The following is a 17,955-nucleotide window of genomic DNA, read 5'->3' on the forward strand; positions in this document are numbered from 1 at the left end:
TCTTTGTTTCCTTTTTAAAAATGGGTGTTATGTTTACCCTTTTCCAGTCAGTGGGAACTTCACCAGACTGCCACAACTTCTCAGATATGATGGGTAGTGGCTTAGCTACCTAGTCTGCCAGTTCCCTGAGGAACCACACATGTATCTCATCACGTCTCGTGGACTCATGCACCTTCAAGTTCCTCAGATGGTCTCCAACCTGATCTACAATGGGTAGTTCTTCATTCTCCTAGTCCCTGCCTTTGTCTTCTGTGACTGAAGCCCTTGCTGGTGAAGACTGAGGAAAAAAACTCATTGAGTATCCCAGCCTTTTCCATATCCCAGGTGACCAGGTCTCCCTTTTTGTTCCAGAGGGCCCACATTTTCCCTAGTCTTCCTTTTATCACTGATGTACCAGTAAAGGCTTTTTCGTTGCCCTTGAAGTTTCTTTGTACTCCTCCCAGGATACCTGTCCTTGCTTCCACCCTCTGTGAGCTTCCTTTTTGTGTATGAGCTTGTCCAGGAGCTCCTTGTTCAACCATGCAGGCCTCCTGGCATTCTTACCTGACTTCCTCTTTGTTGGGATGCATTGCTCCTGAGCTTGGAGGAGATGATCCTTGAATATCAACCAGCTTTCTTGGGCTCCTCTTCACTCCAGGGCCTTATTCCATGCTACTCTGCCAAGCAGGTCCCTGAAGAGGCCAAAGTCTGCTCTCCCGAAGTCCTAGGTAGAGAGCTTGCTGTGCGCCCTCCTCATCACCTTAAGGATCTTGAACTCCGCTATTTCATAGCCACTGCAGCCAAGGCTGTCCTTGAGCTTCACCCTCCTCACCAGCTCCTCCTTGTAGGTGAGAACAAGGTCCAGCACAGCACTTCTCTTGGTTGGCTCCTCTATCACTTGGAGAAGGAAGTTACCACCAACACATTCCAGGAACCTCCTGGATTGCTTATGCACTGCAGTGTTGTCCCTCTAACAGGTATCAGGGTGGTTGAAGTCCCTTGTGAAGACCAGGGCTTGTGGATGTGAGACTGTTCCTATCTGTCTATAGAGGGCCTCATCCATTCAGTCTTCCTGGTTGGGTGGCCTGTAGCAGTCCCCCACTATAATGTCTCCTGTCCCTGCCTTTCCTTTAATCCTTACCTACAAGCTCTTGGTCTGCTCCTCATCTATCCCCAGGCAGAGGTCCATGTGCTCCAATGGGTTATTGACATAGAGGGCAGCCCACCCCCATATCTCCTCTGCTGGTCCTTCCTAAAGAGCCTGTATCCTTCCATTCCACCACTCCAGTCATAGGAGCCATTCCACCATGTCTCTGTGATGCCAATTAGATCACAGCCCTGCAGGTGTGTGCACATTCCTAGCTCCTCTTGTTTGTGAATGAACCTGTAAACCAATTTTGTGATCAGTCTCTTAACAGTGCCATAAATCTCTGTCTACTGTGGTTATACCAGTATGTTAGAGCAGCCCAGGGTTCTGCAGACTATTAACGATATGATTCTTTGGGACGTCTCAAATATGATTAGCTCTTTGATGAGGCAGAACAGTCCAGTGCTTGTTCTATTAAGAACTACTGATTAGTTTATATTGGCTTGCATTGGGAAGGCTTTCTTCACAAGGGTAAAATATTAGTATCACATGGAAGCTGAGATTCCTGTTTGCCCCCAGTTTTTATGGCCTTGCTCTAAGTAGTCTCATTATGATACAATGGGGGCTTTCAAAATGATTGATCAAACTTTCAGAATGGTGCAGATGCTGTTAAGAAATGTACAAACAAAAAATCGCAATGTGTTTACTTGAGCAAATTTAAATGTACAGAAGTATAAAAGTTCATGTTTAGATCTTGAGATGCATATAATAGATTATACGAATGAGATTTCCTTTGAATGCTTTTTCTGTAGTTCATTGATCACCGTGCAAATCTATATGTAAGGTTATTGTAAACTCACCCATTGGCCAAGTCATGGTAGAGCCTGGCTGTGCTCTCAACCTGGATAATTATTTTGTTATTTATTAGACTAATAACTTTGTGGCATATGTTATATTGTGCACATTCAGAACTCACCTAGTTAAGGTTACATCAAAGACTGACCTCTATTGACAAGATTAAATTGAAGTAATTTTCTCTTAGTGCTTAGCAGGTAGAGTATTTGTGTTGTCAGCAAACAGGACTTTATCCTCTTTCCCTTGGGCATTATCTTGAATGCAGTGTCAGAATGTGAGATGGATTTACTTTGATATTTTTTCCTCCAATTTTTATTTTTAATTTTCCTTCTATCACCTTTCAGCTGTCACACTCAATAATTTCCTTGGAAGGAAGGTCCCCAAAAAAAGCCGCTGTATAACAGCTCTGCTTAAATGCTGATCTTTTCCAGTAGTATTTTTAAGCTGTGTGTGTTACCTGATATTTAATCCTTAGGATTTGCAGGACTGTCTTAAATACGTTATTTTTGTAGGCCTCTCACTTGTGAAAAAACCCCAACAAACCGAACCCCAAAACCCCTAAATCAAACAGAAAAAATCCCCAGGAAAATATTAATTATCTGTAATACTGTAAGGACTACTTTATCCTACAATTTGCTTTAAAAAAAGACCCACATAAATCATATTATTGTGCGTACACTTGTAGAATTCAAAAGAGAAAATACAGACTCAGACCAATAAATCAGTGAATACTAAATCAACCAAAGAAACAATCAATCCTAAATACCCTTAATTGTGAAACAAGTGGTTTCATTTATTTAGAATATAGCAGATTTTAATACTTGTCTAGCCTTGCCACTTGCAGAACATGATGGAGGAGGATGTCTACTAATTAACTCCTTTAGAAAAGGAAATAACCCACTGAGTGAAAGGAAATAATATTCTTTTAGAGGTGGTTTCCATGTATATTCTGACATTCTTGTCTGAAATTTGTCCATTTTTCCTACCATTTCTGAAATATTAAAAACCCCATGGGCAAGGTAAATTTTACATCCTTGAAATCACTAAGTCTGTATGTGAGTTACTGTAGAAATTATCTCATCATATGTAGCTTAAATTCAGTTATAGGTGAACAGTATATTGTTATGTATTTTAGTACAGAAACTTTTATTCCAAAATGTAATCAACTTTTGCTTAAAGCATAATATTTGAATAGAACTTTTGTGTTAAAGCTTGGTGTTAGGTGTTGTGAATGCTTTCAGTGGTGGTTTTTAATAAGAAAACAAAAAAAACAAAACCCCTTTGATTTCTCTGTGATAATCCTGAGGAGAGTTACAAAGCCAAGAAGTGTCACAAAAGCAACACAGTGGCTTATCTGTAGGTCAAGCAGTTGTGGTGGCAATGTCATGTTCAGCAGAGAAAAAGGAAAACAAAACCATGTCTTTAAGGACAAGAAAACAAGTGGTTTGGAAATAAGGTGAAGCAATCATCCTCACCCTTCTGGTACTTAGTTGTCCAGAGGTGTGAAGAGAGGTGGCTGGTAAGAAAGAAACATGAAATATATATTTTTATTTATACTCCTAGGGGATGAAGTATTAGACTTTCTTCCAGACTTAGATTCTATCTAATTTATCATGGAAAAGCTACACAGCTTACTTCTTCCTTGCTTGGAACTGGAGTAGTATTGCATTTTATAACAGCCATTAGTGCATGGTTTAATGCGGGAAGGAATATTCTATTTCTTACTAAGATGGGAAATGCGAGTTGAGCTTTCAAGTCTTCTTCCAACTGTCTCTGGTTTTTGCAGAAAGGGTAAACTGAAAAAGCTGCAGTCACATGTGGGCAGCAGGCATACAGTGCAGTTAATGATCCGTGATAAACCTGGATAATAAGCAGAGATGGAGAAGGTTTCACCCAAATGGAACGAGAAATGGTGTTTCTTTGAAATGATCACGTTTCTTCATCCTTTTGGTTTTGGTACGAGAAGAATCAAATCTGTAATAGTAACAATCCCCTAAAAGGTATAGAGAAGGGTAGCAACTGTGGGGATGTTTGATAATTCACATAACTTTTAAAACTAATTAATTAATGAAACTACAGCTTTAGATAAATTCTCTCTCTACTCTTTCCTTTACCTGTGTCTCCTGGAGAGGAAAACAAACAAACAAACAAAACAGAGTACTGTGTGTTTTTTGCAGAACTTTAGGATTCAGCAGATGTATATATTCATGAGATATATGCAGCAGATTATTTGCTTCATCTCAGTATGAGCCAATTAAAGCAAAATAAGGTCAAATGTTTAATAATGTCAAACTAATTTCTGTTAAATTGATTTTCAAGTACTGTGTCTCCATTTTTGTTTTATGTGATTAATGGCAAGTAGACCACTGAGTTTGTCTGATTATTTCTGTCATACGCAGAAGGTCTTAAAAATCTAGCTAATATACAGTGACTTCTTTTGTATTCTACTTTCATCTAAAATCCAAACTATGGGTTGGCCATTTAATAGCAGGACATGGAAAGCTGCTTTCTAAGTAAACCTCCATTTAAGATACTGGCTAAATTATCAAGCCTTTTAATGGAAGTGTATAAATTGTAAGATTGTAACTAATTCTTGTTTAGTAGAAGGAGTTACATATCAGACTGAGAAAAGAGTGCTTGTAAAAAGCCTTTTATGTTTCTGTACTTGCTGGACTGTTTTAGCTTTGTAAATAGTATAATATATTTATCCTTGTACAGGTTGTATAGATATATATGATATATGAATGTGTATGTTTATGTCTAAATATTATTCATGTTGATTTACTCTCAAATGGACAGTTATGGCAGAGACTTGTTTTTAAATGAATGAGATTCTTCAAAGACTTTACACTTTGGTCTCTTTCAGTTAAGAAGCACATCACAAACTGTTGCCAAGGGTTAAGGTTGTTTATGAGGTTAAAAAGTAGTCTTCACTGTTTGTTGCCTTCAAAGCTTGATAGAATTTCTGGTTGAACTAGGTTGTAAAGAAATTAATAATTTTATCTAAATTTCCTTTGCTTATCTGGTTATAGTTCTGTAAAAAATAGGCCAAATAGTCTTCAGGAATCTGTAACAGGCAGACAATAATTTCTTATTCAGAATAAACCACTGCTAAGTTTATATGTTCATATTAAAGCATGCATAATTTTACAAAACCTACAATGATGTGCATTTGTAAAATTCAGCATAAAGCAAATATTTTTCTTTAGGAAATGTCAGTCAGTACACACTAGGTAAGCAACAACAGCTGTATTTAATATTTCTGTGAAGTAAAACCACTTTTAGTTTGTCAAGGCCTAAGTTCAGCACTGATAGCTGTTCTTGAACTGATGGAAATAAACTAAACAGAGAGATCATCATTAATTAACTAGGAAATTATTTAAATCTAGAGAGCTTTGTATTAAAAATACTGCATACATTGTTTATGTTCAGGGTGTTTGTTGGGCTGTCCTTAACATTTTCAGGGCAGTCAGAGATCTGAGGTAATATGGGGTTTTCTTGAGGTGTATTGATAAATCTGGTTTCCGAAATCTACCTGTACCATGAGTATAGAGGGAATCTGAGAGATGATAAAAATATCTTGTTGTTCAGTTCTAGATGGAGATACATGTAAATGTTAATCCATGGATTGATATATTAAAATATTCAAACCTCATATTTGTATGCTGAATGTGAATTCTGAATACTGACTGTGGGTTTCTGTTGCAGTATGAATACTTCAACGCTGTGCTCATAAATGAAAGAGATGAAGAAGGTAACTATCTGGAGCTGGGGAAGGAGTTCATTCTAGTGCCAAATGACCACTTCAATAACTTGCCTGTGAACATCAGTCTGAGTGATGTCCAAGTACCAACCAATATGTACAATAAGGGTAAGAAAAGAGACGTTTTATTTCATCATTCCACTAGCTGAACATAGGAACTTCTTTGCTTTTAAAATGAAGCTGTTGAACTATATATTGTGTGTGTTTTCCAGTTTGTGATTAAACTGAAATTTCAGTGGAAGAATACTTAAAGTAGGACACTTTGGTAATATCTTTTGTCTTGTGGCAATTTAGCAATTTAATATGGTCAATGATTTGCATATTAGACTTGAATGACTTCTGCCACAGAACATGACAGATTATGTTTATTCTTATGAATTATTTTCCAGAATCTCTAAATCAGTTGAACAGATCTTCCATTGTCACTTACAAGTAATGTCCTGTCTTTTGCTGAGAGCTAGAAGTGTCCTTGAAAGATACATGGTAGATGGGAGGGGAATATTTTATTAGATTTATGCTCTCAAGTTTCTGGGAATAATTCTAGCTGTATATGATTGTATGCACAGCTGCTGTGAGTTTTCAGGTAATATTTAGGAGGAATAAAAACCATTTAAATTTCTACTCCCCTGACTATTTGTCATAGGTGCTGGATAGCACATAGCACTGACAAATAGCTACATTAAATACTGGGAGTGATGGCCTTAGGTCTAAAAATTGGAAATACAAACTGAACTCAAGTACACCCTTACTCATTTTCCTTTTGTCACTTCCCTTTGATCAGACAGCAGAATTTTGTAATTTTAATATGTTTATGCAGCACCTATCTATTTATTTTTCTCAGGCCAGTAATAATAGAAAAATTAAGAAGGAAAGTGACAAAGTTTCTGAACAATGTCTACTGTATATTTGTCAATGATCTGCAGTGAGCTGCCTAATCTTATTATCTGGTTCCTCCTCTATGTTTTAACTATACTAAAAGACAGGTAAAAACACATTAAATGCTTTTCTCATAATACATTCCAGGCTAGCAGCTGTGGTAATTTATGCAAGGATATTGTGTAATCATCACAAATGGAAGGAGAATTAATTTAGATAGGTTGGGCTGGTAAGAGGGGCAATTGATATGACAGCTTCTCTTTGAAGTTATGAATCAGACTTGAGAATATTGAGGAGCCGAAGATCATACAGTAATGTCTTAAATTAGGGATTACAAAATAACAAGGCTTCCTAGAGAGTATTTGGGAGGTTGTGGAATGATTAATATATGGGTATTTTTAAAAGATTTGGAAAATACTTAGAGATTCTAAAGCTTCCAAGACACTTTTTTTCGCACAAGTGTTAATATTTCTTTAACTGAGCCTGTCTATAAATTAATTAATTCCAGAATTTTTAAGGATGGAAAAAGGAGAAAAAAGTCTATGTTTGCAGAGGGATATAGAGGTCAGTCAATCATGTTTTTCTGGAGAAGCTAACTAACCTAAGTAGTTAGTTAGCAAGAGCAGTAAAACTAAAGGACCTCCAGTTACATGATATTTAGTACTGCTATGTATAGAATACTTTTTTATATGCTGATTAGTGTGACAGTTAAAGGCCAAAGTCAAAGCACGTGTTGCATCTTGTTTTGGCCTCTAGTACGTGGACTGCCTGTAGAGATGGGGAAGATAAAGCTCTGTGCTGATTCCTGTTTCCACTTTGTCTAATTCAAACCAGCCAAAATCATCACTTTATGCAGCTGCAGAAAAACATTTTTTTTATCATGTAAATGTATTCCAACTGCTGAACTCTAGTTTGTTGCTGACATTTTCCTTACACATGAACATGATAGTCTCAGCTTTGAGACTGACAATGTCTGGAAATGCTGCTCTTGCCAAGAAGAGGCCTGTATGCTTATATTTTTTGTTGTCCATTTCTTCAGTTCTGTAATGCAGAGGGGTGATAACAAGTTAATTAAATCCTAGCCTGAGGGTACAGGCAGTATGTATTGATAAGTTTACAACCAAGTGTCTGCACAACACCATTTCTTTAAAAAATGCCTGTTTGTTTTGAGGTTATGTTTTACTTTATTGAATTACTAGGCAAAATCACAGCCCACACTCACAGTTGAAAACAGACAAGTGTGATCATTGAATATTTAAACACAAGGCTCTCAAGTCAGCATAGAAACATGAACTTTCTATTTGTAAACTAATTCTAAGGTTTTTCCTTTTTTTTTTTTTATTTATTAAATAATAATAATAATTTGCAGTTTGTTCAGAGGAGAGTCACAGGACTCATATGTGGGTTGAAAAATATGCCTTAGACTGAGTCCAGAAGCTCAGTCCATTTAGCTTATTCAGTAGATGATTAAAGGATTAACTAGTTGATCTCTAGTTAATTACTAATACTAGGCTCTGTAATCTGTTTGCCAAAGGTTTAGAAAGATCCAATGGCTGAAATTAGCTTCCATTATTTTGCAAAATGCACAAATGTGGGCTCAGGTAAATCATGGGGGGTGGGGTGGGGTGTTGTTTGTGGTGGTTTTTTGGTTGTTTGGGTTTTTTTGGTTTGTTTAAATTATGATGGTTAGTGTGGTCTATTAGAAGGGTGTTGTCTTATGTTTGTCCCCCCAAGCCCTTAATCAAGACTAGATTCTTTTTTGTTTCTGAAATAATACATAGTCTAGAATTAGTTTTGGGAAAAATTTTGGCCTGGTCAGCTTGCATGATCATAGTGATCCCTCCCAGCTGTAGAATCATTAAAGTGAATCTTCACAGTCCCTAACTAGACTCTAAATGAGATTGGCTTAAACATAATGGGACATAAATACATCGCTGTTCTTCATGTATCTTCAGGCTCTTTCAGCCTCTGCATAGAAAAGATTAAAAATATTGATGATAACAACAGGACTAAATAATTCCCATTCTAAGGAAACTATCAAGTTTAGAATCTGAAAATAAAAAGCAAAAGAAAATTTCATTGAATCATTTTTCATGAAATCAAAAAAGCTGAAATACCATATATATAAAAATGATAATATTAAAATTCAACATGGAACATTTTTAAAAGGAAAACGAGACCCAATAAAAAAAGACTGCCAACCTAATTTGTACATGTAACTCTAGTGCCATTAATTTATTACATGTATTACATTAATACATGTAACTCTAGTGCTATCTTTGAGTACAGATTTCAAGCACCTACGATAAATGTAGAAGAGAAAAGTAAATTTGTGATTTTAATAAAGAATCACAATTTTATATTCACAATGCTCTTGATCATCATTATAAAATATAAAGAGCTGGTCTGGTTATTGATATGCTCTTAAGTTCTTCACTCCCCTTTTCTGCACACCCTCATCCCCCAATTTCTTCATATCTTACAGTGCACATCAATTAATGTTAAAAATAGAAAAGTTACCAATCTTTTGAATATAAAGCCTGTGGGGCTTAGAAGACACCATTTCGGCATTCTTATAATGTTCATATACTGAAGGAATTCAGAAAAAAAATAAAAAGTGGGATGATTACGCTTTACAGATAAGTGTGCTTATCTGTCTGTCAGTGTAGAGAGGCCTCTCAGCTCTAGGCTGTTTCACAGCAAGGCTCACGGTCCATTTAAACTGGAGAACATTCTGATGGAATTGGCCTCCTTAATTTTTCCTGAAAATGACTGCTTATGATAATGTTTTGATTCTTAAATATTTAAGGACACATTGTGATTCTAAGTCTGTCAGTGCATTCTGTTTCTTCTCCTTAAGTGCAAAGTGTATTGTATTGCCTATAGCCACAGGATTTGCAAAGCAGTATCCTTTTCAACAATGAATAAGTAGTTAAGATTGAGTAAGAAGTTCTGTGATAACTGTCTTCACAAGTGGTAGCTCTTTCTTCCATCCACAAATTTGGTAACTGGCAATTATCAACCATGTACAGATTTCTGACAGAAAGTAGGGAAAAGGCTTCTTAATCATATAGGAGTTAATAATATAGGTATATTCATATACCTATATTCATGAAAAAGGAAGACAGTTACTTTTTGATATTAGAAGGAAAGTTTAGTTCTGGGAAGTACAGAATCAATCTGTATCCATTTTGAACAAAGCAGTACCAAGGCAGAAGTCTGGGTATGAGAACAAGTGTATATAAGGCACTAATTCAGCTACTGTTGGTTTTTTAATAGAGTTTGTTTACATGGGTTATATATCAGCACCAGAGTGAGTTTTCATATCTTATTTCTATCCCTCTCCTCTTATTTTAGAATGTAAGTGATTTGGAACGTGCTACTTTTTCTCATATAACTTGCATATATACTTCCGTAAGTATACCTTCCAAAGATACTCAGATGTAACTTTCTACATATCAATTGGTATATTTTAAACAGCTATAGTGAAAGAGATTAATAGTAATGGAAAATGATTAACAATTTAAAGTTTACATATTTTCAGCATTTGCTCTATTACTTTCTGAGATGCTAGTAGTATATTTAGAAGAACCTAGGAATGTGACATATAATTAAAAAGTAGGCAGTTGGAATGTGGGCTAGGCTTTCTGGCAACCATCCATGGAGAACATGGTTTCTGACAGTAGGATTGCCACTGGGAAAAAGTAGGATTCTATAATGGATTTGTGTACAGGAGGATATGATAAAAGAAGTCTTCAGAACACTCAAATCTGATCTTGCAGATGTTGATAACATATAAAATAAAAATAGAGTAGCATTTTAACTTTTGTTAATATGAGAATGTAAGTAGTCTTAGCTTCTTAAAATCCTTCATTCTTTGTCCAAAATACATGCTGTGTCTGAACTGAAGAACCTGTTCCAGTTTTATTTTTCTAAGTCTGTTACCTCATATTTACCCGTAGTTGTGGACAGCAATGACATCTTTTCTGCTATTGAGTTTACACTCAGCAATTTTTCAAGTTCTTGGAAGAGGCTTATGAATACTTGGCTAAATGTGGATTTCAGAGGAAGGTAGATGAAGACCAAAGCCAGGGTGAGGGTGAACGTGTCTTGGTGACATACACTCAGGCAATTCTAAAATTTGGCATCTGTTGAAAAATGAAGTATAGCGTAGTATGTACCAGAAGTGACACACAGCAGGATCTTATCTGCTTATGTTAGCATTGCATGAAATCTAGGAAATTCAAGGATGTTAATAAATATCAACTGAAAACAACACCTCGTTTTGAGCTTTTGCAGTCAATCTTTGTTTATATGTTAAGGTAAATTTTACATTTGTAGTTTGTAGAAAGGGAAAAACTCAAGTTCTCTTCTTTTCAGTACTTCAGAAATTTACAGACACAAGCACATCTCCTTGCCTTTTAAACTATCTATTTTACCTTTCTGTTTTTCCCTTAAGTCTTCAGAATTGTGGTCTTTTGTATTTTGTAAATTTTACTCTCATTCTCCTAGTGTTCTTAGTCATTATAAAGAGTTACACTACTTCACTAACACAATAGACTAACTAATTTAACTGGCATTGAACTATCCTTTATCAAGTACTGGTGCAAAATAGAGGATTGGAGTCTGAAGTCAATGACGTTGTTGCAAAATCAGTATTAGACTGCAGTTGCCTTTTCCACCCCTAAGAATGCAAACAGGCAGCTAATTAGATACATCACAGCAGGCACCTGCCCATCTGGAAGACTTTTTAATCCTTATCCATTTCTGGAGAATTATTCCAGCGTTTCTTGAATATTTCTGGCACCTGAACTTGCAGAACATTTCCAGAATAACTGTAAAGTGTAAAAATTCATAGTGATTTATAAGGACAGTTGATGCTGAAACACTGTATTTTCTCAAAAAGCATTGATTTTTTTGTTTGTCTTTTGTTGTTACCAAAAATTAAGTAGTTAGACTTTTGGATTTTAAAAAGTTAGGTGTCTACAGCCTCTGGTTGGGAATCAAGTGTTTATAGTAAGATTCTTAGGTACATACCTCTATAATTTGATTGCCTTGAATAATTTGGTTTTTTACATGGGTAAACAATATCTCACTGGGACCTCTAGATACAAATGAATACAATTAAACATGAAGTGATGCAGCCCTTTTACAGTAGAAACAAAAGAACAAAACAAATGTGTTCTAATTGCAGCTGGACACAAAAACCACTTTACTGAATCTCTGTTTAGAGTAAATAGGCTGAGTGTAGTCATTTCTTCACTGTAAGAAATTTAGAGCTAAAGAGAGACTTCTGTGCCTGAGAGCTTTTTCATGTATAAAAATATTATTTATTTCTAAAAACCTTATGTGTCATAAAATCTTCACTGTGGATCTGCCTCTAGATTTGGTCCAGACTAAAATATCACACACACAAAGAAAACCTTTCTAAATGCTCTTTAAAAATAAAAATACATTTTAGAATGAGGTCAGTTTTATTTTCCTAGTTGGGTATCTACTGCCTCCATTTCCTTTCTTTATCTTCTCAAGAAGACATAAAGAGTGGATGAAGTTATTCAGGCCTAGTTTTGTACTAATTCTTAGGTGAACTTGCATAGTTTTATCCTTGCACTATTTTATTTGTTCCTTTTAGGCCTGTACTAACACTTTGACAACTGCACATCATATCCCTTTTCTAATTACCTTCTTTTTTTTTACTGCTTACTGAAAACCACTTTCTCCTGTTTTCAATCCTGAACTTACATCTCCTCTTTCTGTATGAGCTAGTTATTGCTTCATCTCCTTTTTACTTTTGATTATGACAAGGCTTTCTGTACCTTTTTTTGGAGATGAATTACCTAGAAAGATGTTGTGAAGTGTCTCAAGGCACAATTGGATGTATGATGTCAGCTGCAGGTTATTGCGGGATAAGAAATTGTGCTTGCTGGGTATTAGTGTCCAGTTTGAACCAGCTGTCATAAGCTGTTCTGTAAGATCTTGAAACTAGCTTGGTGAAAGGAATCACATCAGCATTTTTTCCTAGCAGAGTTTGAAAATTCACCGAACTATGGTGGAGGTGACTGCACGTGAATCTATCTACCAGGTCTGGACAGTAGTCTCTGAGAGATGGTGGAGGAGGTAGATGTGCCAGTAGAGGTAGACTGGGGAAAGAGGATAATCTCTTTACCTGGGTGTCCTGGGTTTGAGTGAGTGGTAGGGTTTTTTGGTAGCAGGGGAGGGGGCTATAGGGATGCCCTGTTGTGAGAAGCTTCTGGAAGCTCCCACAGCTCCAAATCAGCTCCACCTCTGCACCAAAACTGAGCCAATCAGCTGCGTCTCTGCGATAACTTATTTAAGAAGGGATGTGGTGACGACGAGTCAGACTTGTGAGGTGAGGAGGAGTTGCTGCAGCTGCGTGAACACCAAGACCAGTGGAGGAATGGAGGAAGAAAGGAGGGGGAGGTGTTCCAGAGCACAGACTCCCCCCTGTATCCTGTGGTGAGACGGCAGGGTGGCCCTCCCCTGCCACCCATGAAGATTTACAGTAGAGCAGACACTGATTTATGGCCTGTGTTTCGTTTTGCATGGATGATCAAGGTGCTATGACCAAAGAAGGCCGGGGTCTTGAGGGACAAGGTAGCACTGCTGTTGTAGTTCCGTGCTGGGAGGATTGCAGCATGTGGGGGTGTTCCATGCTGGAGCGACTTGGGAAGGGCTGCAGCCCATGGGAGGGACTCCAGTTGGAGAAAGTTGGTGTCTGACGGTGGAGCAGTGTAAGGAAACACTGTGGCCCGTGGGAGGGACTCAGTTCAGAGAAAGTTTGTGGAGGACTGTCTTCTGTGAGAAGGGGACCATGATGGAGCTGGGGAAGAAATTCCAGAAGCTCCCCCCACTGAAGATGGAAGAAGTAACAGCACTGACTGCACCCCCCCTTCCCTGCCCCTGCGCTGCTGTCGGGAAGAGGTAGAGATATCGGGAGAAGAATTGAGCCCGGGAAGAAGGGAGGGGTGGGAGGAAGGTGTTCTCAAGATGTGGCAATGCTTCTCACTGTCCTACTCTGTTAAGTGTTGTTGTTAGTGTCTGTAATAAACATCTGTTCTTTTTTTTTCCTTCCACTAAGGAGTCTGCCTTTTGCTCATGGCCATAATGGGTGATCTGCTCCTCCCAGTATTATCTCAAATCCCAAGCCTGGCTCATTTGTCCCTTCTCATTGCCCGAAGAGAAGGGGAAGTGAGTGGCTGTGTGGTGTTTGGCTGCTGACCAGGCTCAAACCATGAATCAGATCAGAGGTGGTTTTAGTAAAATGCCTGGTTTTGCCTTTAAAAAAAAAAAAGGAGCGGCAAGAAAAATAATTTCTCTTAGCAATACAAAGGAAGTAGGCTTACATAAGTTGATTTAAACTAATATGAGTTTCTTCATCTGTCATTTCTAGTTTACTATATATATATATAATCTTGTTTACTTGCTGAGTTTTATAATGGAGAAATATTTCCTGGAGGATAAACCTTCATCCTATTAACACAACTGACAGTGGAATTGCATTCTACAGCTTTGCAAGACTTAGTTATCCATTGACTTTTTTGCATTTATTAAAAGTCATTGAGCAAAGATATTCAAGTTCTAAATGCTCTTAATTATTTTAAATGTATATTTGTTTTGATCAGTAGTGAATGTCATAAGAAAAGACACACAGGCACATCTATGCTACATGGTGGAGAGTTGTGCCGTCTGTTCTTACCCCAAAGGATGTTGACATATATGCATGATTCACTGGAGTATTGCATAGAAGTATTATATATGCAAGATTGTTTTGTGACCATGGTTCTGCAACTAACTTGTAAAGTCATGGATCAGTAGAATTTTAATTTATTAAGGTGCACTACAGGGTTGATGTTTCTATTTTACTTCCCATCCAGAGATGGCTATATTGCAGCTCTGCACTGTCTTCCATTTGTACAGCATACGACATACAACTTTTGAGAGATATGGTATCTTTGTACACCAGTATTTTACTTCTTGCTTGTTTTCTCATAGTTTGTTTCCAGTGGGATTCCATTGTATAGCCTGAGGCAGTTTCTCACTTCAAATTCGGTGACTATGGAAGAGTTTTAGACCTGGATCAGCAATCTGGTGCTCCTCAGCACAGCACCAAGTGCATGACACCTCCCCCCAAATGGTTATGTTCCATTGATTTTCGTGGTCTTAAAATTTAATGCTTGCTGAACTACTGTGCTCTGGGGAGATTGAAGCCTATGCTTCAAAGTTCTGTGTAACTGACATCTACATCTTTTAGCTTGGGCTTTTTGCGCTTTACTTGTAGTAAATTCCTGAGGTGAATATTTCAAAAATACTTAAATGCCAGTCATTCTATGTCCACACAAGCAAAAGCACCATGTTGGTACAAATGAATAAGCTTGTTCTGAACAGACTCAGTTCTGGAAATTTTTCTTCCTAATTTGATTTACAGTGATGTCTGTTCAAATTAGTTTAAACAGGGAAATGTCTACTCCTAGCTTGAAAGAGTCCTTAGACTTTGTGTAAAGAATTGATTACTGTCTCCAAAGTGCCCAAGGTGAAATGTTGATTGGTATGTGGAAAAGAAGGATGTGGTGGGTAACACACAAAAGGAACACATTAGCATGACTACATACAGTAAAGACTACAATAATAGCTGTCTCCCATAAATAGCTTTCTGATTCAGGAAGGCACTTTGAAGGACCTTCCTGCTTTTCTACTTGTTGCTCACTTGATTTGAGTTAAAATATCAGTGTCTGGGCATGTGCAGATAGTTATTTAAATGCATTTTCCTTTTTAGAACCTTGATACCAATAGCTGCCCCATCTGAAAGGTGATGGGCTCTGCTTCAGGGAGGAAGTATGCTTTGTGCAGGGAGAAGAAAATATGTTAGAATCAATTACTGATTTTAATAGTGATATGTCAAAATGAAGCATAACATTTCCTTAGAAGTGTTGGGTCTGGAAAGTTACTCTCCAGCTTTCATTTTTTAATGGAGAATGGGGCTTATTCTACTGAACCATGTTTCAAATTTTTCCTTATATGAGTATGTTTTAAATTAAGGAAGTTAGATGAACTTTTAGCGCAATGCTCACACTGACTTCTTTTTAACATTGACATTATTTATAGTAGACACATTTATCTTAGCATTTTCCTACAACTTTGAGATTTCATAATGTCTACCAGTATAAAAGACTGAATTTTCCCACCCTTTGTTATATCAAGCAAGTTATATTTCATAGTATTGCCATATGATTTGGAAATATATTTTGAGGTCACAGTCGTTTTTTTTGTGAATTTTGTAATTTACTAAATCTTCATTCTGTACGATAATGTATTTGAGAGGGAAACAGGTGAGCAATATGGTTTATATCAAGTAGTAATAATTGACTTTTAAAAATCTCTCCTTAATAACAGTTCCCTATTTCCTACTTCTGACATTAGACTGCAATATATGCATTCTGCTAGTTGCTGGTTTGGAACTAGGAATGATTTTTTTTCTCATTATCACAGCGGTTAGTCTTTAAGAAATACCTATTAGCAGGCCAGAGACTTTATCTTATAAAATTTCTGCTGTCATAAATTGACAGGTGCCTTAGTAAATTGCTGTTACATTTTTATATCATCAGGCCTGATTCTCTGTTAAATTAGAAAGTAGATATGTTATGGGGAAGATCTTTTATAAGGAAGCTGGAGAATAATGTGGGCATGGTCAGGTGAAAAATTAATCCTTTTTGTTTGAGGTGCTAAAAAAAGAGAGAGAAAAAAAAAAGATATTGGATTGCATATTGTCAGATATCTATTCAGATATATTTACATAATGAAGTAGTAGCCTTAGTGCAAGATGTTGCTATGTCTTTGCTGACAGAGGAGAACCACCAAGACAGAAAATAAAATTTGATGATCAGTGTTATACAGTCCAAGAGTTAATCTGCTGCTTTGAAAAATAAAAGCAATAATATAAATTTTAACTTAGAGAAGTCTGTCTAACTCTCTTACGTCTGTTCTTTCTATCCTCATACTGTGGATATAGCTGCTCTTCTGGTGTTTTTGAAGTACAGGAAGGGATTTTATCAGTGCTTTCCATAACTGCAGAGTTTTTCTGGGATGGATGCTGAAGTCCATGAATATTTTCAAGCATTTCTGTCAACAGGAGATATGGTTTATGTCAACTCAAGTAACAAACATAAGGCACACAGTATGTAGCTGAAAGTCTCAAGCTGTGTCATCAGCATTTTTAAAAAAATGGTTCGTACAATTAAAAGTTCAATAATTTGTAAAAAGATAAAGAAGTCTTCATTAATAATTGTCAAAATTAATTTTTCCTTAAATTAATACCACACTGAGAATAGTTCTGTGCCATTGGATTTGAAATACATTCAATTATTAGCAACTGTTTTGACTCTAACAGTGATTCCTCTGAGTAAATATGGATTTATAAAAGAAGTGATTAAAAAGTATCTTAAAAGCCTTGAAGTATATTTGGACTTCACTCATTTCAGAGACAAGATGACTATAAATATGCTATATTTTTCTGTGGTTTTCACATCAATTTTTATTATTGCTCTCATTATTTTCATAATTCAAGAGCTTTCTACTTGGAGAGCCCATATTTAAAATTCTTCCATGACTTAGTATATTTGATTTGGTCTTTTACAGGTTGTGATACTACTCTTCTGCAGAAATAGACTTTATCGCTCTTGTAGCTTTGCTCATGACATGACTATTTGTAGCATGTGTACTGTCTTCTGTGCTTCTCTTTGTCTCTCTTGTCACCTATCATTTACTGGCTGTTGAAAGTATAGATTTTATCACACGACTTAAACCTTTGTTTAAAAGCTCTGTGTTATTATTATTAGTATTACTACTACTACTATAGAAAGTTGGCAATCAATTATTTGTATGCTCTCATATTATTTACTGGGTTGTAGATTATGGAATCATAGAATGGTTTGGGTTGGAAGGGACCTTTAAAGACCATCCAGTTCCAACCCCCCTGCCATGGGCAGGGACACCTTCCCCCAGCCCAGGGGGCTCCCAGCCCCGTCCAACCTGGCCTTGAACCCTTCCAGGGAGGGGGCAGCCACAGCTGCTCTGGGCACCCTGTGCCAGTGACTCACCACCCTCACTGTAAAAAATGTCTTCCTTGTATCTAGTTTGAATTTACCTTCTTTCAGTTTAAAACCGTTACCCCTTGTCCTATCACAAGATGTTTTCTTTCTTTTCTTGGAGTTGTTTCCTTCCTTCCTATCCTTCTATCTTCATAATTGTTAATACTTTAAGAAATTATTTACAAACAGTAAGAATGCAATACAGCTTTTAATAATTCTGAACTCCGTGTCTTTAGTAACAAAAGTATTAGGTCTAGTCTGTGCCTTTCTGCTCACCATGTTTACTACTT

At 36.8% G+C, this 17,955-nt stretch overlaps 1 protein-coding gene across 5 annotated transcripts in view; it reads left to right on the forward strand.

The window, feature by feature from the left end:
- CACNA2D3 (calcium voltage-gated channel auxiliary subunit alpha2delta 3) overlaps window positions 1-17,955 on the forward strand; it is a 467,172-nt gene that overhangs the window by 176,726 nt on the left and 272,491 nt on the right. For all 5 annotated transcript variants that reach the window (XR_004405904.2, XM_042799689.1, XM_032984346.2 and 2 more), the window contains one exon: window positions 5,630-5,792. Coding sequence is in view for 4 of the 5 variants with exons in the window: in XM_042799689.1 (XP_042655623.1) it covers window positions 5,630-5,792 (163 nt within the window). In the remaining variant the exon portion in view is untranslated. The remainder of the gene's footprint in view (window positions 1-5,629; window positions 5,793-17,955) is intronic.

This window comes from Tyto alba, unplaced genomic scaffold (assembly GCF_018691265.1).
Source record: "Tyto alba isolate M040663 unplaced genomic scaffold, T.alba_DEE_v4.0 Super-Scaffold_3, whole genome shotgun sequence".
In the NCBI taxonomy this organism is placed as follows: Eukaryota; Metazoa; Chordata; class Aves; order Strigiformes; family Tytonidae; genus Tyto; species Tyto alba.